The sequence below is a fragment of the Leptonychotes weddellii genome, chromosome 5, assembly GCF_054177405.1.
Source record: "Leptonychotes weddellii isolate Sample4059 chromosome 5, ASM5417740v2, whole genome shotgun sequence".
In the NCBI taxonomy this organism is placed as follows: Eukaryota; Metazoa; Chordata; class Mammalia; order Carnivora; family Phocidae; genus Leptonychotes; species Leptonychotes weddellii.
In genome coordinates, this window is record NC_138373.1 from 143765760 (window position 1) to 143792533 (window position 26774).

Here is a 26774-nt window from a genome sequence, read left to right on the forward strand (position 1 = left end):
GTTACATTAGTGAGAAATAAACCTTGGTTGCTGTAAACCACTGAGATTGAAAGAGCCCTTCAACTACCTCCATTTTGACCACAGTCTGTATTTTCTAATTGACTAAAATCTTCTTTCCAGTTTATCTCTTAACTCAGCTAAAGACTCAGTGGGTAATGGATCCCATGTTGGGAACTGAAAGTACCCCTCAAGCAATAGGGACTACCCTGATGCCAGCAAGACCTTGCATGATTGATGTAAGGACAATGATCAACCTGACCTTTACTGCCCACCTGCACCTACCCACAGACCTTTGTTCCACATTTCCCCTATTTAAACCTAAAAGTATTTTCAGCGCTTTGGAGACAGTCTTTGAGACTTAGTCTACTGTATTCCCGGTGTTGACCTCGCTGAAATAAATTGTTTCACCACCATTCCTCTCTCTGCCTTTGGATTTTGTCAGCGGTATGTGACTAAATCTGGTCCCTTTGGGACTCCTGGAGCCAGGTGCTCTTCCACCTACTGCCCCAGTAACAAGATTTTGGAGTCATTTGTTACCACAGCCTAACTGGGGAAAACTATCTATCTATTTATTAATTTATCTTTGAAGATTTATTTGTGAGAGAGAGCGCACAAGCAGGGGGGAGGAGCAGAGGGAGAAGCAGACTCCCCTGACCTGAACCATGACCTGAACCAAAGGCAGACACTTAACTGACTGAGCCACCCAGGCGCCCCTCCATTAAGAGTTATTTAATGAAGTCCTTGTGACAACTTGAAACACCAGTGACAACTTGAAAACTAATGAAACAACAAAAAAAAAACCAGCTATAAGAGCCACTGAAAAATAAAGCAGAGCAGCTACTCTGTAAGGTAATAAGGGAGACATGGTGCTTAAATGGCATCTATCATACACTTGAAACGTTAATATTTTTACATAAACTAAAGCAGACAGTGGTTCATGTAACGCTTTACATTTTACAAAGCAGTTTCAGTCACCCTCATTTTACAGATGAGGATACTGAGGCCCAAGATAACACAGTGACCTCAACTTCCAGGTTTTCTGACTCCAAAGTCTCTTATTTGCCCAAAATCACACTTGATAATTGATACCTGATAACGCAAAACACTGTTCTTAATCGGGATAAAATTGAGGTGGACTGGCCTGGAAAATTCTGATATGCGTAACCGTCCCACCCACACAGCGCCCCCAAGAGACTTCACCTTCTCAGCTTCCGATCCGCCCACCATCGAAGAGTCGTGGCGGACAAAAGCCTACGTCATCAGAGCACGCCTCCATCACCCTTTTTGTCCTCCACCCTTCCCGAAAGGCCAAGCAGCGAGCAGGAGAACCAACGAGAGGGAAGCGAACATGATTGGGCTGCCTGCGTCACGTGATGACCGCAGGGCGTGGGATTTCGCTTCGAGCTGACAGAAGCGCCCCGCGAAGGGGGGTCGGGGCTGGGGGGGGGCGGTGACTAGAAGCTCGGGGGGAGGAGCTTGAGCGCTAGCCGCTGCCCCAGTTCTGCCGGCAATCGTGTCCAGTCTCTGGTTATTGTCGTACAGCCGTTGGTACGTCGCGCTACTACGGAGACCAGTCATTCGCTTGCCGGGCAGGCGCAACCGCCAGGAAGAGCGGCAGCGGGGAATGGAAGCGGAGAACGCGGGCAGGTAAGACCGGGGCGGAGCGCCGCCCCTCCCCCCGCGCCCCTCGCGGCGGGGCTAGCCGGCGGGCGCGCGCACGCACGCAGGGGTCTTTAAATGCCGCGGCCCGAGTACAAAGGCCGGGGCTGCGCGTGCGCGCCGCCGGTCGGGTCGGGCCAGTGCTCCCCCGGGTAGATCGGAAGCCGCGCCTCCTGGGCGCTTCTTCCGGCCTTCCCGGCATCCAGCCGGCTTTAAAGTGCGTTAGTAAGCAGGCAGCAGTCTGCAGTTAACGTTTCTTTTCAGTTGCCATTCTTGGCTGCATTTCCCTCCACCCTCCCTTACTATGCGAAGAGCTGTAAAGATGGAGTATCACACGTATCACTCCTGGAGTTTTTATTTTAGGGTTAGAAGATTTATTGTGGCTTCTTCCTCCCATAGGTTTACTAAAAGCGTGAGGGGCCGCAAGGTAGAGAACACTGCCATACTGGAGCTCTTGAATTCTGGACTGTGACTGATACTCCCAAGAAGTCATCAGTGCTTTCTGGTGATCTTAGGACGGACTTAAGAATCTATTTTGAATACGACCTTTGGGAAGAGTTAGATATGTGGAGAGAACATGTGGCAAGAGCAGAGATTTCGCGATTTGAACTCCTGGCAGAAAACTAAATGAAAAAAACTAGGGTCTTTAAAAAGAAAAAAGTGATGACTTACATTGGAATAAAATTCTTTTTGACCTAGTGAAGAATTTTCCTGACTCTCCGTGGCTAATGGGTCTTGAACTTAGGCAAGACACTTGGCTTCTCTGGGTCTGTTCGTGTCTGTAAAATAGGGCATCTCTGGAATCCGATTCTGACATGCTGTGAATCTGTGTTATGTAGAAGGCATTAGATCACCAAAATAATCTTTAGAGTTTAGGAAAGGTATATGTAATAAAGTGGGCTTTATCCTGCCTTTGCTGGTCAAATCCATACAAAGTACTGCACTTCCTTCCCAGAAGAACTTGTGGAACTTGCTCCTACCTCTGTGATCTTACTTCAGATCAAAATTGAAACCTGGGTGAAAACTACCATCAAATGAATTACACATTAGAAGACCTTGCTCAGTGTCTCACAGCAAAGTCATAGGTCTCTGGTACAAAGTTTACCCCAAAATTGACTTATATTCTGTTTTAACTTCATCCACAGGGTTATAGACCATTTTTAATTTTGACTCACAAAGTTTTAACCTCAGGAAATAGAATTTTGTGTTAATAGTGTAAGGGCTTTATCCTTGGGGATTCTGAAATGACTGAGGCCCCAGATAATCCTGAGAAATGGGGTTTCTGTCAGTCTTGACTTATGCTAATCAAGGAGTAGAATGGAATGCTGAGTATAATGAATTTACTTTCTATTTTGGAGAGTAATTTCAAAAAATTTTAAGAAAAAAGTTCCATTAATATGGACTCTTTAAAAAAAAAAAAAGATAATTGTAGTATCGTAACAAATATTTAAAGGCTAACCAGAAAGGAAAAAGGGAAGAAGAGGATACTATGTTTCTAGTGATCTCCAGAAGGACTTTTACCAAAAATGGAAAGTAGGATGTCAAATCAAAAATGACTGGAAAAGTGTGATACTGACCACTGAAAATACACACTGAAAAGAGTAACCCTCAAATGAAATCATTCTTTCTAGAAATGTTAAAGAGATCAATAACTTTTTTAGTTAGGTATTGACAACAAGGGCAAGAAAGGTCTGGGTTTTCTGCCTAGTCCACTGGCATATTAGTAGATAACAGAAAACAAACACTTGGTTCTGATTTTGATTTTTTTATCTCAAAGATAAAAATGTAGACTGGAAATGGCAGAATGAATGTCTTTTTTTTTTTTAAGATTTTATTTATTTATTTGACAGACACAGTGAGAGAGGGAACACAAGCATGGGGAGTGGGAGAGGGAGAAGCAGGCTTTCCGCTGAGAGCAGGGAGCCCAATGCGGGGCTTGATTCCAGGACCCCGGGATCATGACCTGAGCTGAAGGCAGACGCTTAACGACTGAGCCACCCAGGAGCCCCAGATGAATGTCTTTAAGAGACAAGATAAATGAGGGCATTTAAGAGAACTTTCAGTGCTCTAAGAGAAATCATATTTCCTGGCCTGGATAAGTTATATTTCAAATGAGAGGCTAGATTTCAGCCAATCTTTAAGACTTGTAGACAACAGGAGAGGGGCCCGAAGCCTGAAAATAAACACATGGGTTCCTATTTCTTCCAAAGGTGGAGTCTATCCTCTAATTTATTGACTTTGATCCTAAACAAAATTTTTACTTCTCAGTGATTATTGAGCGTATTTAAAAGGAACCAGTGACCACTAGGCTACAGTATACTTTCAGAAAAAAGTAGGATATAGCAAGCTAGGTTCATTCCCTTTTGGATAATGATACTGGACTAGACAGCATCAGGAGGGTGATGACAGGAGGTACCCAAAAGTATGTAATCATCTCTCTCTGTCTTTATTATTATAGCAAAATTACTGTATACCAGGCAGTTGTAAGTGTTAACTAATTTAATCCTCATAACCAATGAATTAGGTACAACTATTGCCATTTTACAGATGTGGAAACTGGGACAAAGAGGTTAAGGAACTTGAGCTAGTAAATGGCAGACCCGAAATTTGAACCCAGGCGATGTGGCTCGAAGTCTGCTTCCCTAACAACTGTGCCATGTACAACTTCTCTGTGGGCAAGATGAAGATGGACTGATGCAGTCCAATTAGATGAACTCAAAACTGGTTTACTGCTGAAAGAATCAAGGGGAGGCTGAAGAGAGGTCTAATGTGTCATGTAGTGCTACCCCAACTTGTTCTTTTCAACAATTTAACAACTTCAAGGTGCTGATAAAAACTTGTGAACGACCCAACTCTGGGAGGAGTTTATGGAATTGATAGTTTGAGTCAATCCAAATCAACCCTAATGGCTGGAATGGTGAATTATCTTTTACCAAAGGAGCCACAATTCTGTGCTTGGGTGCAGAAAAATCAGTGATACAAGGGAGAGGTGATAAAAGGGCAGTTTTCATTGATGATAAACTCCATATGAATCAACAGTATAATGTGGGTGCCAGTAAAGCTAATGTCATGGATTCTGCAGTATGACTCCAGAATGAGGAAGGTGATAGCCCCTGCTCAGTTTCAGGTTATGATGAGGCTATATCTGGAGTATTTTTATTTTGTTTAATTCCGAGCACCAAAAAATGAGAAAATCGTGAGGAAATTTGAAATCATACTATGTGAAGAATAGTTGGCTGAATTGAGGGTCTGGCTTATTCTAAATCTTTGTGTTTATAGATTCTAATAGATTATGTACAGCAAGTACCCAGTAATGCATGGTAAATACACTTCCGCTTTGCGATATTTTTTTGGTGGTGGTGGTGGTGGGCAGGTGGGCAGCAAAGCAAGGTTTATTGAGTGATGGCAAAGTGATAGTACAAAGCTCCCAAGGAGGGAGGGGACCTGAGAGGGTTGCCATTGGGATTTCTAAGTCTAGCAGTTTTTATGGCTTGTTGGAGGGCTGTTTTAATCAGATTAACCCTCCTTGGCCTGTCACCCAGTCAGATTTTTGTCATCTACCTATTACGTGGGAAAGAAAGGGTGGAGGGCTCCTTCCCGGGTGGTGTAAAATCCCTTTAAGGGTGGTTTCCTCTTAGGGCGGGGGTTGTCCCTGCCTGCCTGCCTGCCTGCCTCCCAACTATTCTTCTTCACTCTCCCCTCTGAAGAGGTAACCCTAACTGCTGTTAGGGAGGAAGGGTGATGACCGATTGTAACTACTTCCTGCTGGTCAGGGGCATTGGATGGGACAGCAGTCAGGGTTCCTCTCATCCTTATCTATTAGGGGGTCCCCTGTAGATGTCTGGTTTGACTTCCATGTGAGGCTCCATCTGAACCACCATTTGGAGTTTGATGACCTTTGTTCTGGAAGATAAAAAGCAGGTTGGGGCATTTAGGAGGCAAGGCCCAAAGCACAGTGCAAGACCAAGTACAGCCAGGGGTCCGGCGAGAGATAGAGGCTGTTTTAGTGAACTCCCCATATACTGTGAGGAGAGGGCAGGCGAAGGGAATGCAATAAGGATTATGATTTTGATGGGATATAAGGAAAGTAATATTTAAGAAGACTTATCTGTGTCTGGTCACTTCAAGACTAGTTTGAGGTCTTCTCTGGGTTCACAGAGGGATTTCATTTCCTTGTTAGGCCCCGTTGGGGACCAGGGTTTGACTTTGGAATGGTAGATCGAGGCTTCAAATTTAGAGGGGGCATGTTTTTTCTCCATATCCTGGTATCCATAAGCAACAGTGGCCTGTTATGCCCAAAAAACCTTTCCGACAAGGGAAAGTTCTGGGGTCCTTAAGTTGTATGGGAACGGGCACTGCTGTTACGGCCCGACCCATTTCAGCCTGAGTTGCCCAGACCTAGGAATTAATATCAGCCTCTATTTAGGGGAGGCAATTGCTAGTTTGCCCAGGGGCTATCAGTATGAGAGTTAATAGCTCTACCTAAGAGAAGTGTGGGGCTCTCAGGCATTAAGAGTGAAAGGATATTAGATCTCCCCAGGTGCATCCCAGAAGGTGAGAAAAAAAATTGGCTTATGGGTTGCCCGGTGAAATGGGCAACACTGCTGTTGAACAGTTGGCCTGGGGCGGAGAGTAGAACAGAAAAGGTGGCTCCAGTATCAAGAAGGAAATCGACTGGTTTTCCTTCTGTTTCCAAAATTACCTGAGGCTCTGGGTTCCCTATAGTGAGCTGTTTTGGAGGAGCCACCATGTAGAGCCCCAGGCCCCATCATCCCAATCAGGTGCGCTGGCCACCTGAGCCCTCGCAGATTGAGGTCCCCGAGGGCATTCAGATTTCCAGTGTCCCCCTCCACAAGTGGGTTCCAGGGCAGTGGTTTTTGCCATGGGGGCATTCTCACTTCCAGTGTTCCGGGTGGCCACAGAGATGGCATTCTCTTTAGTTTCTGTTCCTCTCCTCTTGGTCCCAACTGTAAAAGACCCACTGTTAGAGCTCTTCTAGGGTCCCCTTGGGGCCAACAGCCACCTTTTGCAGTTTTTTCCCAAATATCTGGGCTATAAGAATGATCTCGGCCTCGGGGGGTACCCGGGGGAGATAGCTGTGTATTTAATGAGAGTCTCTCTCAATCTAAGAAAACTGTTGGGTTTTCTTCCTGAGTTTGGGTTGATAGCTAATTTACCAACAGACCCAGATATCCTTTACCAGAGACTGAAAGCTATCTTAACAATTGCCCGTGACAACTTTGAGACAGACAAGATTAACCACCATTTTTTTTTACCAACAGATCCAAATATCCTTTAAAAGCACAAACTTATGTCTGCTAGGGGAGCCTGGGTGGCTCAGTTGGTTAAACGACTGCCTTTGGCTCAGGTCATGGTCCTGGAGTCCCGGGATTGAGTCCCACATCGGGCTCCCTGCTCGGCAGGGAGTCTGCTTCCCCCTCTGATCCTCCCCCCTCCCCCCCTCATGCTCTCTCTATCTCTCTCATTCTCTCTCAAAATAAATAAAATCTTTAAAAAAAACACAAAAACATGTCTGGTAATTGATGCTTTAGCACTTTATCCTATTTGGAAAAGGCCTAGATATAACCCCATTTATCATCCAAGCAAAACTTTCTTAACAATTACCATAACTTTTGAGAACCACCATTTCAATGTGAGCTTATTTCACTTTCGGCAGACCTAGATAGAATCATTCCAGGTTCTAAACCTCATCAGCTTGGACACATGAGCAGATGCCATGTTTTTTCCACTAAGTGGAAATATGCAGTCCATGTCAGGCCAGAGAAGACAGGGTATTTCCCTGAAACAAAGGGAGTTTTGGCAGCTGCTCGGGAATATTCCTTAAAGTCTCTGTCCTGAGGTAGACTAACCACAGTTGGCTCCAATTATGGCCATTAACCTGGGAAACGAATGAGGGAGAAGCCCCCATGTACTGCTCAATCCCTCTAGGATGCAGGCTTGGAAGTGTCAGCGATACGAGTTTCCAAGGGGAGTTAGGATCCTAATTATGGTCTTGAAAGAATCACAGTTGGGGTCTTGAGGTATAGCCTGGGCTTCAGTTTCCAACTGGAGCCACCCATGGGCTCACCCATCCATACCTTGATCCCCATATCCTTCAGCAGTGGCCAGAACCCCACATCTTTCTGATTCGGAGGGGGTCTGATTTAACAGAAGCATTACATCCAAGTTTGGAAAACTTTGAGGTCCCCCTTCATCTCAGGTCTTGTAGTGGCACCTTCCTTTGGTCCCCCTTCGAGCACTACCTCTTCTTGCAGAGGGTAAAGCCCTCAAGCACCAGCAGGGGTTCCAGGATAGGGCGGGACAGGTAAGGGGACCTGATCTTACCTTAGGAAGGATGGAGCCAGGGATGAGATTCCCCTGCAGACTCCATTTGCCTATCTACTTTTGAGGTGGATGTGGTATTCCTTTGTTCCATTCCCACCCCCCCTCTCCGCCCCCCCCCCCCCCACAGCAACTGGAGTGGTAGGGGAGGTCCGGAAGAAAGTAGCCAGGAGGCTGGGATCAATCCTACATGACTGAGATCAGAACAAAAGAAAATGAGCTTTCTTTTTCCCAGTTAAAACCAGGAAGGTGAAGTCCCTCAGGTGGCCATGTCTCGTCCTCCAACTTGTATTGTGTCCATGCCCTAGAACAAAAGAAAATGAGTTGCCTTTGTCCAGTTAAAACCAGGAAGGCATCCAAGTAAACGATACTGTGTGATTTACAGGTCTGATACTCTTCCTATAGCCTGTAATGCCAGGAAGGGACTCTAAAGGAATAAGGGCCTGGTCAGGGAATTACCCATCTACAAGAAGAAAAGAAAAGGCGTCCCTTACTTCAGTTTCTTACAGTTGATCAGGGAGACATGGGAAGAGAGGAAAAAGCGTCCCCCACCTCGGTTCCTTCTCATCTTCTTCTGATGTGTGGCCCTAGGTACTCATGCGACTGACAGCCAGAGCCCCTGTCCTCTCTGTGAGAGTAATCGTGCTTACCCAGGCTTGGTCCTACCTCCAGAGAAAACCCTGGTTTTCCTACCCTTAAGACTCCCTTAGAAGTCAATGGATACACTAGACTTCTTTTAGTAGAGTTGTTCTGTCTGGCATAGCCACATGGAGGGACAAGATGGGGCAGCCAGGGAGAGGAAGTCCACCTGGGATAACCCCTGTGGAGCTGAAAAGTTGAGAGATCCCTTAGATCTTAGTTCTTTTGCCCTGCTTGGCCATTCCTTCACATAGATGGTATAGCCAGTTCAAGGGGTGTTCTAGTAATGCCCAGGATAGGAGTCAAACAGGAGACTGTTCCTCACCATAACAGGGAACTGTGAATGAGATCCCTTGGAGGCTACCCGAACCACTCACAAGAGAATGTCTGGGGGACCATCCTGGGCTTTCCCACTAGTTCTCTTAGGGGAGGAATCAGCCAAGAAAAGTGTAGTAGAGGAGTTTCGCTCTGGATGCCGGGATGGGCAGGGAAGGAACCAGGTCCCTCCAAGAGCCTTCGTGTGTTCAAAGGGTAACCTTGGTCAGGCCCTTCAGTTGCTGCTAGGTTTTCCCTAGGTCCCTCACATCTGGTGATCTGCCCCGAAAGGAGTTCTGAGTCCTTACCAAATCAACATTCCCAACTTCCGTTGGGGGATCAGTGGGAAAGGAGACCAGAGAGCCTGTCACTTGAGAATGGCAGCTGCGCTAATGGCTCTCACATGGCTGACAGGTGCTCACTGTTTCAGCAAACAAAATGGGGAGAAAGAGAGGCGGGGGAGAGAGACTTGCCCACTACTCACAGTTAGTTGTCGGATGGATATCCCGAATGAGCTCCCAAAAATGTTCCTGGGTTTTTTCTCCATCATTGTCCTCGTTTCTTGGTTACGCCACTTCCAAGAATGAAGAGGTAGACCAGACAGAGTGGTGGGCAGCAAAGCAAGGTTTATTGAGCGATAGCAAAGTGATAGGACAAAGTTCCCAAAGAGGGAGGGGAGGGGACCCGAGAGGGTTGCCCTCTGCTTTGCAATATTAAATGTAGTCTTTAAATAGTTATGATGGTATTTGGTCATAGTTTATATAACTAGTTCCCTTTAGTTGAGCATTTGGATTATTTAGCATTGATTTTTTTTTTTTGTAATTATTCAGTGTTGTGTATGATTGTTTAAATGAAAATAATAAAATACTGCTATAGAATGCCATTTCAGAATTCATATGTTGAAAACTAACCCCCACTGTGATGATATTTGGAGGTAGGGCCTTTGGGAGGTGATTATGTCTTGAGGGTGGAGCCCTCATGAATGGGATTAGTGCCCTTGTAAAAGAGGTCCCAGAGAGATTCTTCTCACCTCTTCCATTCTGTAAGGATATAGTGAGAAGGCAACCCATATGAACCAGGAAGTGGGCCCTCAAAAGACATTAAATCTGCTGGTGCCTTGAACTTGGACTTTCCAGCCGCCAAAACTGTCGTAAGAAAAAAATGTGGTTTTTTGGTTTTTTTTAGAGAGAGAAAAAGTAGGGGAGGGACAGAGGGAGAGGGGGAGAGAGAAAGAATTGCAAGCAGGCTCCATGCCCAGTGCAGAGCCCAATGCAAGGCTGGATCTCATGACCTTGAGATCATGACCTAAGCTGAAACCAAGAGTCGGGTGCTTAACTGACTGAGCCACCAAGGTGCTCCTAAAAATTGTTTTTCGTAAGTCACCCAGTTTTTGGTATTTTGTTATAGCAGCCCAAGGAGACAAGTGTATTTAGAAAAGAGCAGTTAAATCTTTAAAATAGTGGGAAATGGGGCTCCTGGGTGGCTCAGTCAGTTAAGCATCTGCCTTCAGCTCAGGTCATGATTCCTGGGTCCTGGGATCGAATCCCACATCAGGCTCTCTGCTCAGCGGGGAGTCTGTTTCTCCCTCTCCCTCGGCTGCTCCCCCTGCTTGTGCTTGCCCTCGGTCTCTCTCTCTCTCTCTCTCTCTCTGTCAGATAAACAAAATTTTTTAAAAAAAATAGTGGAAAATAACAAAGGATTAAAGAAGTTGGAGTTCGTTTTAGAGAAAATCTGGAAGTTTGAAGTACAGCAAAGCCTGAATTAACTGGACTACTCAGTGCACTGTGTGTGTGTTTTGAGAAAGACTGTTGGGAAATACACAGTTCTTCAGGAAAATACACGATATATCAACTTCAGATGGCTATAAAAACCAGTGCTTTGAACACTGATGGTCAAGAGAAGGGGGCTGTGAATGGAGGCTAGGTGAGAGGAGGGGGAGTTAGCTGCAGGTAAAGGAGAGGTGACACGGAGGATGTGGGGACAAATGATAGGGGAGAAAAGTGAGCAAGAGAAATAAGATCATCCCTCATGCTTAGAAATTTGATACGAAGGAGTTAAAAAAAATAAATTCTTTGGGGTCTGTTCAGAGTCTGGACAGATTTAGTCCTGTTTTCTATACGTTGTCTGTATATGTAGAAATCATTTTCATGGTCCTGAGAGGTCCTGAGAGGATGAGTGACTTGACCAGATGCTCTTCTGTTGCTGTCCCTCAACACAGAGAAAATGATGCTTTGTAAATTTTGCACAATTCTGAGTTCCTAAGTGGCAATCATATATAAATACAACAAATGTATTAAATATTTTCAGATTACGGTTGAACAGGTTTATGCTACTATCCAGCAGCATACTATCCAGTGATACAACTATTACTATTACTACAACTACAACTATTACTGGATAATAGACTGGATAATTAAATTATCCAGAACTCTAGTTTTCTAGCTTTGAAGTTCTTGAAGGTTTTTGTACAGATGTATTGCTTGTTCCTGCCAAGTAATAAGAATGTTGTGATGCACTCTTTCCTTTTGTTCTGTTAGGAAGCTGTTGATCAGAAGATAAGACGAAACGCTCAAAGATAGTGTATTACCTTAGAACTTACACATCGTATTTTTCAAAGCTTTATTTTTCTATTTCTAATTTATTTGTTTTCTATTTCTAATTTAACTTTTTGTGAGGTACCAGAGATCATTTTTAGAAAGATTAAGGGACATATTGATATTATCGATAAGTTTCTCGATTTCTGTCAAAATTGATCTGTATCTCTAAAATCAAACCTCCTATTTTTTTTCTTCCTTTTCACTTCTTCTTCAGCCAACTGATTCTAAAATTTTAATTTTCAGATTCTGAGCTTCAGAATTTAATGACCCCAAAATATGCGAAAGGAACCATGTTTTAGAAATTTATTTTTTAAAGTTCAGAATCCTTTTGAATGTAGTGTTTTCCTAAATTAAGTATTTTAAGTTTGGACTTTGTGAAGTGCTCGAAATGGGACACATCTGTGAAACTCTTGAGAGTGGTAGCAAGAAACAAGGGAGAGGGTGGAAGGTTGCCCTCCCCTCCATGTGACAGACTAAGAACAGACATCGTGCATTCTTCTGGCCACTCACTGTCACCATATGTCTTTACTTTTATACCTTCCAGCTGAAAGGGGCTGCTAACATCTCAGGAAACTGCTGCTGGCCACAATCAATATACAGTTCACTTTACTAGAATTTCTGAAGGTTCACTAAACAAGATCTCGTGATGTAACCTAGCAGTATCCACCCCCTCATTAGAGTATTTATGTCATCAACATTGAACAACCAATGTTTTTACAATTTATCAAAAAGAGCTATGAATATTATTTTTTTAAAAGACTTTTATTTATTCATGAGAGCAGGAGGTGAGGGGAGAGAGAGAGGGAGGCAGAGGGAGAAGCAGGCTCCCCTCAGAGCAGGGAGCCTGTTGCGGGACTTAATCCCAGGACCCTGGGGTCACGACCTGAGCCGAAGGCAGACACTTAACCAACTGAGCCACCCAGGCACCCAGAGCTGTGAATATTATTAAAGAAAAGTGGGGGTGGGGGGGACATTTTACTTTGTGCTGAGCATGATTTAAGTACTTCTCTTCATTTTTCACATTTGAGCTTCTAGGGCTTGTCTACATATTTTCCTGATGTGCAGTCTTAGGTTACAATACTGTTTTGTGTTCTTTTTCACTTTAAAGACTGCATTAAACATTTTTTTTGCTTTTAAAAATATCAATAAATGTTGGGGTGCCTGGGTGGCTTAGTCATTGGGCGTCTGCCTTCGGCTCAGGTCGTGATCCCGGGGTCCTGGGATCGAGCCCCGCATCGGGCTCCCTGCTCAGCTGGAAGCCTGCTTCTCCCTCTCCCACTCCCCCTGCTTGTGTTCCCTCTCGCTGTCTCTCTCTCTCTGTCAAATAAATAAATAAAATCTTTAAAAAAATAAAAAAATAAAAATAAAGTATCAATAAATGTAATTTTGCTGCATAGTATTTTCTCATGTTAATGTACTGAAGTTTACTGCATTGCTGTGTCTATTTTTTTACATAATTGAAAACAATTTTTTTAGATAAAAAAATAAAACTTTTTTTTTTTTTAAAGATTTTATTTATTTATTTGAGAGAGAGAGAATGAGAGAGAGCACATGAGAGGGGGGAGGGTCAGAGGGAGAAGCAGACTCCCTGCCGAGCAGGGAGCCCTATGCGGGACTCGATCCAGGGACTCCAGGATCCTGACCTGAGCCGAAGGCAGTCGCTTAACCAACTGAGCCACCCAGGCGCCCAAAAAAATTAAAACTCTTAAGATATAGTGTTAATATCTTTCTAATTCTTAACCTTTTCTTTAGCAGCTTACCCTTAAAGATAGCCTGAAGCCAAAGTTACTCTCCAGTGGTTTGTCCATTGGGGTCTGGCCCCTGTCTGTCTCTGAGCACCCAGCATCCTAGCCTAGCCGCCCACAGATAGTCTGTTACGCTGTGCCTCCCTTGGCCATTTAAGCTTATTAAGGCCATTTTATTAAGATATGTATTATATACTATGAAGTTCACCCATTTAGAGTGTACTAGTTTGCCTTCTTAATCTCTGCTTTCTGAGCTTCTACTTTTCTTTCTCTGTGACTAATAAGTGAGTAGTTCACCACAGAAAACATGACTTTTCTCTCCAAATGGTAAACGATACTTATCCATTTTATTTCCTAGTGTTTTCCTTCCCATTGTGTATTTATTGGCATCATTTGGCATCAGCTGTAGCTTGAGTTTCATAAAATATATGTTTACTTCTCTGGCTTTGTGCTGAGGGCAACAGTTTGAGATAGTGGTTTATAGTCATTAAAATTTTTTTTTGGTTTTTTTGGTAGTTGCTTTTTGTGAAAAGTTGCTTTTTGCCTGTGTCCCTTATATTGAACTGAATACTTGGAACAAAGTCTGAAAAATGTTCAAAAAAGAGGTTTACAGTGTTTTTTTCCATAAATTCACAGATATGAACAGAATAACCATTTCTAGTCCTAATCTAGTGGCAAAAACCCAGCAACGATTTAAAAACAGATCCAATGAATAAATCATTAAGTAGGCAGATAAACCAAAAGAGAACCTTAAGTTAGATTGGAGGGAAGGCAGGAATGGGGGAGATGTTGGTCGAGAGTATAAAGATTACCAGGATCTGGGAATCTAATGTACATCGTGGTGATTACAGCTAATAATACTGTACTATATACTTGAAAGTTGCTAAGAGAGCAAATCTTCAATGTTCTCATTGCAAAAAAGAAATGGTAATTATTTGACAGGATGCAGATATTAGTTAAGACTGTGTTAGTAATCATTTTGCAATACATGTATCAAAACACATTATATGCCTTTACCTCGTGCAAAGTTATATGTCAATTGTATATCAGTAAAGCTGGGCGAGGGTTAGATTGGAGGGGATCTTTGTGACAAAAGGATTAAATCGAAGATAGAGACACAAATTGTTTTTATGGACACTTTAATCCTATATGAGCTGCTGTGCCTTTTAAATGTCTCTGCTATAAAATTCCCATGATCTCATTTCAGGGAAAGCAGAGGCTGACTTGACAGGACTGGTAAGTTTTATTGATGACACATCTTGTCATTAAACAGTGGGAGAGTTAATTAACGTTTGGTTAGTAGGCACAAAGTAAAAATTGGGTGAATGTGCGCATGTGGAAACAGATATTCCTTCTCCCTTTGCCCCTGTTATCAACTCCAAATATTACAGTCTGGTTACAAAGCGTTTGGATCCTGAAGTTTTTTTACAGCTGATTGTTTAAACTTCTAGTTGGGTAACTTTATTGTCATATTTTATATTTAACTGTTCTTTCAGCTATTCCCTTCAGCAAGCTCAAGCTTTTTATACATTCCCATTTCAACAAATGATGGCTGAAGCTCCTGATAGGGCAGTGGTGAGTGAACAGCAGATGCCAGCAGAAGTTCCGGACCCAGCTCCTTCTCAGGAACCTGTACAAGGTAGTTTGCATCCGGATAGTGTAGAAAATTAGCTATTGGATTAGCCAACTTAGGTAAAAAAGGGATTTAATGACGAATTTTAGTTTTATTTTAGTATTAAAATTTGTAGCCACTTTTTAAGTATGTGCAAGGCCCTGTGATAGGTTTGGGGGAATAAAAGAATGTGGGTCCTGTCCTCAAATATCTCCTAATCTAGTAGGAGAAAATAATAAGTAAACACATGTTATACTTCAGCACACAGCGGTGAAGAGGGACACGGGATGCTGTGAGAGCTCATAGGGTTGACACCTAACTCAGACCGAGGCCCAGAGGCAGCTTCCCAGAGCTCTGGAAGCCAAGGGTGAGGAGACTTTATCCCCAGGAAGAATGGGATGGGGAAATTCCAGACTTAGGGAACAGTGTATGCAAAAGCACAAATGTGAAGAAGCATGACTTGAAAAGTAGTGATTCTGTGTTTTGGCATCTGGTGTATAGCCAAAAAATAGTAAGTGATGAGGCTTATAACCTGAAGAATGTATGTTCTGTCCTGAAGGCAGTAGGGAGCTGTTGAGAGAATATAAGCAGAGGGTGACTTACATAGACTGACATTCTAAAAGTCAGCCTAGAAATATTGTAGAGGATAGATTGGGTAGTAGGGAGTGAGGCAGAATTTGGAGGCAGAAAGTGGATTCAAGACTGAATAATCTGGGGATGAAATGAGGAGGACCTGAGGGGATGGAGAGGAGGTAATGGTTTTCCAGGGTAGCGGTATTGTATGAGAAATGGGCACAGCGTTTCAATTTATGATTCCAGAAACACATCTGTCTCCATTGCATTGGAGATCCCTCTGCCCTTGGCTCTCCTATTGCCTCAAAGGTAGATCTCTTGGCATAGGGGGTGGCTAAATCAGAGTGAGGTAGAGAGAGGAAGAACAGGAGGCTGGGCTAGGGAACCACCAAATAGTAGTAGAATGGGGGAGGGGCCCAAGAAATTAAGAGCGATGTTTAAGAATTAAGGGTAGGAAAACCAAGCCTTCCTGTGGGTAAAACTTTAAATTGGTGGTTCTTGACCAAGCATCCCCCCACCCCCCACCCCCACCCTGCAAGGGACATTGGGCATTGTCCGGAGACAGCTTTGATTGTCATGATTGGCAGGGTGCTACTGGCATCTAATGGGTAGAGGCCAAGGTGCTAGTAAACGTTCTATAAAGTACAGGACAACCCCCTGTAACCAAAAATTATTCAATCTAAAATGTTAGTAGTGCTGAGATTGAGAAACCTCAATCTGCTTTAGGTCCTGAGATAGATCCTGCTCTTGCCTTTTGAAAAATACTTTCATCCCAGAGATTTCATCCTCAGCACCTCTAAATTCACCTCTTTGGCTGTGTGTGGAACAGAATATACACTCATAATTTCTTTTTTTTTTTTTTTTTAAAGATTTTATTTATTTATTTGAGACAGAGAGAATGAGAGAGACAGAGAGCACATGAGAGGGGGGAGGGTCAGAGGGAGAAGCAGACTCCCTGCCGAGCAGGGAGCCCGATCGATCCAGGGACTCCAGGATCATGACCCGAGCCGAAGGCAGTCGCTTAACCAACTGAGCCACCCAGGCGCCCCTACACTCATAATTTCTAAAACAAGTTCATAAGCCATTTGAGGCTTTCTATTGCTGGAAATTATGGGGAAGTTGAGTTAAAATGCTTCTCTTCCTCCCTATTTTTCTACTTATTTTTTCATTTGTTTGTTGAACTATTTATGTATTTACATTTAGAATTCCTATAAAATAGTATAGATGCTTTGTATCCCTGGGGAGGCCAAGAAGGTAAGAGTGTGTAGAAAATCAATCTATGGTTATTATGGACGTTTCATCCCAAGAACAGCTAACAGAGGAGGGAGGGTGGGGCGTGGGGCTGCGTGAACCCAGTCTCAGGGTGAAGGAAGGAGGATAGTGCAGAGGACACTGAGGTTGGGAGAGTGTTGATAGGGTGACTTTTCTGGGAAAGCTGCCTAATGTTTGTAAGTTACATTTTTCTTTATCTACATGTACATCCTGGAAATTACTGTGTTTCAGAGACTCCAAAAGGAAGGAAAAGAAAACCCAGAGCAACAGAACCAAAAAAACCAGTAGAACCCAAAAAGCCTGTGGAGGCCAAAAAATCTGGCAAGTCCACAAAATCAAAAGAAAAGCAAGAAAAAATTACAGACACATTTAAAGTGAAAAGAAAGGTAGACCGTTTTAATGGTGTTTCAGAAGCTGAACTTCTAACCAAGACCCTCCCGGACATTTTGACCTTCAATCTGGACATTGTGATTGTAAGGATTTTTGTCCTCATTTTGGCTTTATAAATAGCATTGGTGGATTAACGTTACTTAACCTCTATTCTTGCAAATAGCATTTTGTTGAAAAGAACCATTTCTGAGAATCCTTTTGGTAGTGAATGGTGTCTCCTTCATGAGGTTGTATTATATAGGTGTGTTTAAGAGGATGGGTTTCAGATCCTGCCATATGGGTAGGACCTTGGACAAGCCTTAACCTTCCCAATCACCAGTTTCCTTATTAGTGAAGCAGGGGTGATGATAATACCACCCTCACAGAGTTGCAGTTAGATAAATAGTCCACGTGGATTGCTTAGATTGCATGACACCTGTGAGGTCTCCGTAAATGAGAATACGGATTTGGAGCTTTGGTTTTTGTCAGGAACTATCAGAAATAGTAGTGTGCAAACAGCTGTAGCTGATGTGGAATAAGGTGCTTGCTGGGACTGGAGAAGCCGACTGTGGCTGGACCTGGACTCAGCTGATCGGCTGCTCCAGGACCTTTTCTCTTTCCAGCCCAGTTGGGCGGGTGTGGGGGCCTGGGGATAGGAGGGGGTCAAACTAGTCTTTGTTTTTAAATTTTAATTATTTTTTCTTTGTATTGAAGTATAGTTGACACGGTGTTACATAGTTTCAGGTGTACAACATAGTGATTTGACAAGTTTATACATTATACCATGCGCACCGCAAGTGTAGCTGCCATCAGTCCCCGTACACTACTACAGTCCCATCAGCTATACTCCCTATGCTGCACCTCCCACTCCCCGTCACCCGTTTTGCCCATCCCCCTGCCTCTGGCCACCACCAGTTTGCTCTCTGTATTTATGGCTCTATTTCTGCCTTTTCTTTTTTTCCCCTGACTGGTTTTTATTTTGTTTGGTCGTTTTTTTATTTTTTTTATTTATTTTTAATTTTTATTTTTTTAAAGATTTTATTTATTTATTTGACAGAGAGAGACACAGCGAGAGAGGGAACACAAGCGGGGGGAGTGGGAGAGGGAGAAGCAGGCTTCCCGCGGAGAAGGGAGCCTGACGTGGGATTCGATCCCAGGACCCTGGGATCATGACCTGAGCCGAAGGCAGATGCTTAACGACTGAGCCACCCAGGCGCCCCTGTTTGGTCGTTTTTTTAGAGAGAGAGAGACGCACAGGCAAGAGCAAGCAGCCTTGGCGGGGGAGGGGCAGAGGGAGAGGGAAAGCGAGAATCCCAAGCAGGCTCCATACCCAGGGCAGAGCCTAAAACAGGCTCCATCTCAAAGACCCTGAGATCATGACCTCAGCCAAAATCAAGAGTTGGGTGCTTAACCAACTGAACCACCCAGGCGCCCCCCAGACTGGTTTTTAAAAACAGCAGCAACACTTAAAAGGGAATGTTTTTCTTCACAGTGGAATACTTTGGGGGTCCCTGGGTGGCTCAGTAGGTGTGGAGCTTACTTAAAAAAAAAAAAAAAAAGGAATACTTTGTTCAGATCGAGACTAGGTACCTGATAAAACAATATTGCTTATGATGCTGGATTAAATTTTTATTTTAATAAATTTAGTTTTGTCCATCACTCCTCCAAGAAGCCCTAAGGCTTAAACCCTACTTTTTAAGACTTAACTGTATAAACATTTTTTGTAGATTGGCATAAACCCAGGACTAATGGCAGCTTACAAAGGACATCATTACCCTGGACCTGGAAACCATTTTTGTAAGTAATTACTTTTTTTTTATTATTATTTTACTTTTAAACTAGGAATCTTTATTAATAGTTTGGGGTTTTTTTTTTAAACCAAATTGTGTTTTTTAAAAGAGAGATTGTTTGTAAAAATACCTACCTTTTTTCTGTGCATGTGTACACAAAAATAAAAGTTTCGGAACTTTTTGGTGTTTTCTGTTCACACTTTGGTGTAAGAGAGTGGAGGGGCAAGAAAAGCAGTACTTCCTCCTTTGTTTTGCTAATAGTTTTATAGGAGTTTTACTGTATTTTTTAATGAATTTTCTCTTTTACTTGCTATCTGCGGTGATAGTAACAATAGTATCTCAGTGTGCCCATGCCGACAGGATACTGACCTTTCCAGATTTCTGCTGATCTATTTCCCGGGAGAGAGGAAGTGCATTGATCATTGGCGATCAAGTTGTAATAGTTAAGAAATTTTGTGATTGGAGACATTCTCTACAGATACTTCATATCTAGCAGAAAATAGTATTAAAGAGCCTCATACTTGTAGAGTGAGCTTCAAAACCAAGTATAACTACTGTTGTATTATCTTCTGTGTAAGTCCACTTACCTAACACCGCCCAATAAAAAAGGGCATGCAGTAGGCCCTCAGGAAATACTAATCCATTATCTACGTAACATTAAAAACATTTAGGGCAAAAAATACAGTAATGTGTTTTTGGAACTAAGGACATATTTTTTAAAAATTTCTAGAAAAGTTTGAACTTTTCATTTCTTCCACTGTCAGCATGTTTGAATGTTACGGGCCTCTTGGTGTATGTTTATCTGTTCAAGTTATTCCAGGGGCAGGTGGTGGTGTTACCAGTTATTAGAAAGGAAAACAAACAGTTTCGAAGTTTCCTACACTGACTAGCTGTGTATTTCCAACAGCCATTTACCTAAACTGCCCTGTGAAAAAGAGATAAAAATAATAATTAATATTTCATAAGATAGTTATGATCATTAAATGAGATAATCCATGCAGAGGGCTTCACACATAGTAATTGCTTGATACGGTATTTACCCATAATTTTTTAAATATCGTAAATCTTTTTTTTTTTGTACTTTCAGGATAAAATGTAGACTACCATATCGATTCATGGGGCAAAAACCTTTGATCTATATGGAAATAAACTGAACTCTCATTTTCACAGGGAAGTGTCTGTTTATGTCAGGCCTGAGTGAGGTCCAGCTGAGCCATATGGATGATCACACTTTACCAGGGAAGTATGGTATTGGATTTACCAATATGGTGGAAAGGACAACACCAGGCAGCAAAGATCTTTCCAGGTAATTACATTTATTTTTATAGGTTGGAACCTGTTCGTGCAGATGCCTTATATACCCTTGGAATACTATATGTACCTAGTTCAAGCTGAGCTTAACAAATACATGAATCGATCTTTTACTCACAGCTATCTGAATTTAGCATATTATAAATATTGCCATACTTATATTTTGACTACTTTTTAATTCAATTTTAGTAAAGAATTTCGTGAAGGAGGACGTATTCTAGTGCAGAAATTACAGAAATATCAGCCACGAATAGCAGTGTTTAATGGAAAATGTAAGATTTACTTTTAAATTTTATCGTTTTTCTTTGCTAACATTATGGGCAATGTAAATATGTTTGTATTTCATTTTAGGTATTTATGAAATTTTTAGTAAAGAAGTTTTTGGAGTTAAGGTTAAAAACTTAGAATTTGGACTTCAACCCCATAAGATCCCAGACACAGAAACTGTAAGTCCTTAAAATTACATTTGTAAATCAGCTAAATATGAATTTTTTTCTAGCTAGCTTCCCTTTTTTATTTGTCCTATCCATTGTAATTGATGCCATGAAAAAAAACACTGGATTTTGTTGAGTAATAGTTATATATCAACTCAAACTAGTAGTTGCAAATTAATTCATGTACTGTTATTTAAAAAAAAAAAAGAAACATTTGTCAGATAAAATGTCTTACTGATGTTATTTGGCTAAAATATTGAAAGGAGCTAGCTAGCATACACTCAGAATCTATTTAATGGCATATTCTTACCAAATTCAAGTAGATTAGCCCTTATTCAGTATGAAACAAATATGTAAATATGGACATGCTCCCGATTAGTAAAACTGCTCATCACCCTCCTGCTTGTATATCTTAGCCCAGTTTCATTTTAGAGCCGTATAAATAGTATACAGCTCAGTTGCAGACAGACGTCCGGCCAGTCTGACTGGCATGTGATACTATTTACTATGGCCTGTACATGAGGCATCATGAAGTAACAGTGGTTTTCAAACTCTGTCATTTCTACAGAGCTTCTGCAGACATGTGGTTGAAATTTTGCTTCTTAAATATAGTTTTAAGTTTTGTTTACAACTTTTTAAAAAACAACATACATGCATAGACCCATGTGTTCTAGACAGTACTTTAAATGATGGAGAAGCCAGTGTGCCACCAGGTTTTTATGGAGACCTCAGAATAAAGTTTCTGCCACTTACATTTGAACTTCTCCTTTAAATTTCTTCTGTTTTTAACTTGTTTTAAATATGTGATTGATAAAGTAGGTGAAAGCCCTGGTCTTTCTTTAAACCGAGGCCTACACTTGTCTACTTTGGTAAAATTGTATAGCGGAGTTCATGGCTTTCTATAAATTCCTGCATTATTGTCCCTTAAGAGCCAGATGAGGCTCAGGTACATCTCTTGGATATATGTGGCCGTAATAGTGCAATACTAAGTGAACTTGAATCATCACGACAGGAGGTTTTACCTCTTATAATGAGCTGGGAGTACTTGTATCTTTTAAAATTTATTCTTTGTTGTGAAATACAGTTATTGATGATGTTAGTGATTCAGCTCTGAAACAAGGAACTACTTTTTTGGGACACCTGGGTGGCTCAGTCGGTTAAGCATCTGCCTTCGGCTCAGGTTATGATCCCAGGGTCCTGGGATCGAGTCCCACATCGGGCTCCTTGCTCAGCAGGGAGCCTGCTTCTCCCTCTCCCTTTGCCCCTCCCCCTGCTTGTGCTCGCTCGCTCTCTCTCTGACAAATAAAAAAAAAACTACTTTTTCAAATTTCTGGATCTTTTTTTTTTTTTTAAGATTTTATTTACTTGAGAGAGAGAGCGCACATGAGCAGGAGCAAGGGAGGGGAAGTAGAAGCAGGCTCCCCTCTGAGCAGGGAGCCCAACTCGGACTTTGATCCTGGGACTCCAGGATCATGACTGGAGCTTAAGCAGACGTTTAACCAACTGAGCCACCCAGGCGCCCCTCTGGATCATTTTATTTTATTTTATTTATTTTTGAAAAGATTTTATTTATTTCAGAGACGGGAGAGAGAGATAATGAGAGAGCACACAGGCATGAGCAGGGGGAGGGGCAGAGGGAGAAGCAGACTCCCCGCTGAGCAGAGAGCCTGATACAGGACTGTATCCCAGGACCCTGAGATCATGACCTGAGCCGAAGGCAGATGCTTAACCGACTGAGCCACCCAGGCGCCCCCCTCTGGATCATTTTAATTGAAGAATATCTTGGGATGGGAAAATGTGCTATTACAAAACCTGGTAGCATTTGCACCTACACATCTTTGAGTCAGGAGTTTCTAAATGCCTTCTAAACAAAACTAAATAATTTGTTTCTGTAATGTTATGGAGGTCAATATAGAAATTGCAACTGGAAATTCCATAGTCTAGCAGCTTCACTCTTTGATATATATGTGATATATATTATATGTTGTATTCTATGAAGGACAGTTTGTTGTCAGTATCCCAAATGATAAATGCAAATGTCTTTCTCCTTAGTCCTTCCAATTCTAGGAATTTATCCAGCAGATATGCTCACACATACTCAAAATCAAATTTGTACAAGGTTTTTCACTACAGCTTATAATAAAAAAAAGACTGGAAATGACCTAAATGCCCACAGCTGGGCCTTGGTTAAATAAATATACAAGTACTACACAGCTATAAAAAAAGAACGTCTTTTTACTCTAATATAGCCCTCTGGTACAGAATTATCTCTGAATATGCTGTCGAGTCAAAAAGCAAGATATAGAATAGGGAATAGAGAGCATGTTACCATTCGTGTGTTTTTTAAAAAGGGTGCAGGAGGGCGCCTGGGTAGCTCAGTCGTTAAGCGTCTGCCTTCGGCTCAGGTCATGATCCCAGGGTCCTGGGATCGAGTCCCACATCGGGCTCCCTGCTCCGCGGGAAGCCTGCTTCTCCCTCTCCCACTCCCCCTGCTTGTGTTCCTGCTCTCACTATGTCTCTCTCTGTCAAATAAATAAATAAAATCTTTAAAAAAAATAAAAATAAAAATAAAAAGGGTGCAGGAGAGTACATATATTAGACACATTTGATTGTATATTCATAGAATACCTCTGGAACCAGCAACTTTGATTGCCCTGGGAAGAGAACTAGGTGGATAGAGAGAGCATTGGGAGGGAAGACTTTCAATGTATACTTCTGTGCCCTTTTGTACCTTTAGAATTGTGAACAGTCTTGTCTATTAAAAAGACAAGACTATTAATTGATAAATGAACATGGGGCAGACGCCTCATCATTTTTGATTTATTGACTTTGTAATAAGTAAATTTTACAAATTTGAACTCAAACACAACTACTTTTTTTGAGTTTGCATGTATTAATTTTGTGATAAGCATCATTATTAACCTAGAAAAAGAATTTTTTTCCTTTCTATGTGAGTGGATTTGGTAGACTTGTAAGATTTATGTAACTATAAAATTTTATAATTCTAGCTCTGCTACGTTATGCCATCATCCAGTGCAAGATGTGCTCAGTTTCCTCGAGCCCAGGACAAAGTTCATTACTACATTAAGCTGAAAGACTTGAGAGATCAGTTGAAAGGCATTGAACGAAACACAGACGTTCAAGAGGTGCAGTATACGTTTGATCTACAATTAGCCCAAGGTTTGTTCCCGTTTTCACCCCATTTATTCATTTCATGGATCTGTACATTACAGAAAGCATGTTGTGGATTTAAAAGCAGGAGAAAAGAAAAGTTATATTTGCAGCCAAAGTGCTCTGACAATAGACATTAGTCACTGTTAAAAAATCTCCTTTTACCAAAGTCATCCGATGTGGGTACTCCTGCAGATGTTGAGGATACAAGAAACATCATAGCCCACCTGAAATTAAATCTAATAGGCTTTTACAGTTCTTATGAGTTACTTTAGTATATGTTATAAAGAGTTTAAAAGATAGCAAAAGATATATCTCAGTATACGTGAACTAGAAAAAGATTTGTTCGTGATGACTTCTGAATAAAGCTATTTTCAAAACGATTGTATAAAATCCATTTTAAATCCCTCTTACTCTCCTCACAGAGGATGCAAAGAAGATGGCTGTTAAGGAAGAAAAATATGACCCAGGTTATGAAGCAGCGTATGGCGGCGCTTATGCAGAAAATCCGTGCAGTGGCGACCCTTGCAGCTTCTCTTCTAGGGGGCTAAGTATGTTCCCCTCCATATGTGCATTCCTTTCAAATGCTTGGTTTTGTCAGGACTGGGGAAAAGGGGTGCTTTTTTGTTTTTTTTTAAGAGAATGAATTATTGAAGCTTAGGAACGGGACCATGAAAATCTTTTCAGTGGCCGGTAGTGAAAATGTGGTGGTTATCTGATGTTCCACCACACGTGCGTGTGCAGCTGATTTTCTCTAAGTCACCGAGTCATCCTAATCGCATTCCCTCCATGAATAACAGTTGAGGGATTCTCAGTCCTGTGTCTGCCGAGAGAACAGGGATTTATCATTATAATCAAGAAGCTTGTGTAACTATTTTAATAGCAGTTTCTCTTCACTGGACTGCTCAGACCTCCTAGTTGAATCCTGTAACGTTCTTAGATAGAATAAACTAATCCTAACATTCTTTTCCCCCCTGGCAGCTGACAGTGGAGAATCAACTTTCGGTGACATTCCAAATGGGCAGTGGATGACCGAGTCGTTTACAGACCAGATTCCTTCCTTTAATAATCATTGTGGGACGCTGGAACAAGAAGAAGGAAACCACGCTTAAGAGTGGTGTTTCTCAGCTCTTCCTAAATGCTGCAGTTTTAATGCAGTTGTCAAGAAGTGGCCCTCAGTTTGCTAACTGAGGCATTTTATTAGTATTTTACTCTGTGATATAATGATAGTACAGTTGTGTGGTAGAATCAACTGTATGAACCTAAGTAAGTTGGGAAAGAAAAAGTAGGGTTTTTGTGTATGAGTTTTTGTATTTGAATTAACCATCATTCCAGCTTTTTATAAACTATACTTCATTTATGAAGAAATTGATTTTCTTTGGGGAGTCACTTTTAATCTGTAATTTTAAAATGAAACAGTCTGAATATTTATACTTGATTATTAACTGTGCATAAACCCAGATAGACATTATTCCTTTTATGCCTAAGAAGGGCATGCTAATAATAATTACCACTGATAAAGAGGCAAATGTGTTCGTTTTTGTATATGAAGTTAACCCACAGTGGAGGCTCATTTGGTAGTTTTTAGCAGTGTTTGATGGGCTCCCTGAGTGATACTTACACTCACACCTCTTTGCCTCACCAATGGGGAGTGTTTGTGAGAGATGCCCAGCAGTAGAAATGTAAAGTGTGGCCTTCCAGCAGCAAGGCTAGCCTGGCCTTCTCTGACGGGGCACCGAGGCCTGACTTTGACCTCGTCACCCCGGGTGTTAATCCTCTAGTACAGGTAGAAACTGTTGTGTGGGATGGTAAGTTCCAGAGAATGCAGTAGACCTTTTTTAAGTTTGTTACTTCTTCCTCTGTGTTTTACTTGAGAGACATACATTTGATAGGGAAGGAACTGAATTTTTTGTACAATATCTATCACCATTCTAATTTTATCCTCCTCGGCTTTAAGGGTATAATGTGGAAAGTGGTGAGAAATGAACTCTTAGGTGGAGCAACAACATGCTGGAGATGTTTGATAGTCTGATTTAAATTGGTGCTTTATATGTACATGAGGTATATTAAAATAACAGAATTGTTCTTGCTAGGTATATCTAATCAATAATTTAAAAAATCTCTATATCATTGTCTGTTACTGTGGACTAAGTGAGCCTCATGGCGGGGTTAGTTTGAAGTAACGTACCTTTGTGATTTTATGCCTTTTCCATGGTGCTACAGAGTCCAGACTACTAGGCCTGGTGCATAGTAAAGCTGGGTATTCAGAAATGCCATTTGCAATTACTCCTGGTCACTTCTGAATATCCTGATTTCATACATACCCAGGGAGCATGCTGTTTTTCAATATGAAAATATTTATGAGTTGTTTTTTTTCCCTAAGAGATTATATGGCGTGTTCTTTGTATAGTAAGAGAAACAAAGTCTTGTGAATCTTAACATGCTTTTTAGCTGTGGCTATGATGGATTTTATATATCCCTTAGTCTAGTTCAAGCTGTGTAAAAGTTATTCAGCCCATGTTATTTAACTCATGTACTGTACTGCTGTTTACACAGATGTTTTATGCGGGTGCTTGGAAGTGCCTTGCATCAGGGATTAGGAACAATTGAATTATTTTTTCATGGGACTATGTAAAGCATGTAAGTAGGAATTGCTTTGGTATATAATGATTGTAGCCTTACAATAGATTTTTTTTTTTTGAGTGGAGAAAATACCCTTTAAATTATGATGGACACTCATTAGAGAGGGGGTTTGAGGAGTTTCCAAGCATACAATAATGGTGTTTTTCATTACATATGAAAGATGAGTAGTAAATGTTGATATATCCTATACATGACAATATGGGACTTTTTCATTAAATAATATTGAAAAAGTTTTTAAATTCATTTGAAAGTCTTGATGGTTTTTACAATAAAAATATTAAGAATCAGGGCGCCTGGGTGGC

At 41.6% G+C, this 26774-nt stretch overlaps 1 protein-coding gene across 3 annotated transcripts; it reads left to right on the plus strand.

Annotated features, from left to right (window-relative positions):
* Positions 1–1459: 1459 nt before the first annotated feature.
* TDG (thymine DNA glycosylase) lies at positions 1460–26715 on the plus strand. Of its 3 annotated transcripts, XM_081822315.1 has the most exons (11): positions 1464–1647; positions 14505–14533; positions 14794–14939; positions 16986–17227; positions 18851–18920; positions 20084–20219; positions 20414–20496; positions 20576–20670; positions 23667–23838; positions 24255–24380; positions 24811–26715. In XM_081822315.1, exons 3-11 carry the CDS (start codon positions 14843–14845, stop codon positions 24939–24941), a joined length of 1152 nt encoding a protein of 383 aa, XP_081678441.1. In that variant the 5' UTR covers positions 1464–1647; positions 14505–14533; positions 14794–14842; the 3' UTR covers positions 24942–26715. The 3 variants fall into 3 exon arrangements, with proteins under 3 accessions (XP_081678439.1, XP_081678440.1, XP_081678441.1); XM_081822313.1 differs by lacking the exon at positions 14505–14533 and having other exon boundaries at positions 1460–1647; XM_081822314.1 differs by lacking the exon at positions 14505–14533 and having other exon boundaries at positions 1460–1647; positions 14794–14936.
* Positions 26716–26774: the final 59 nt, after the last annotated feature.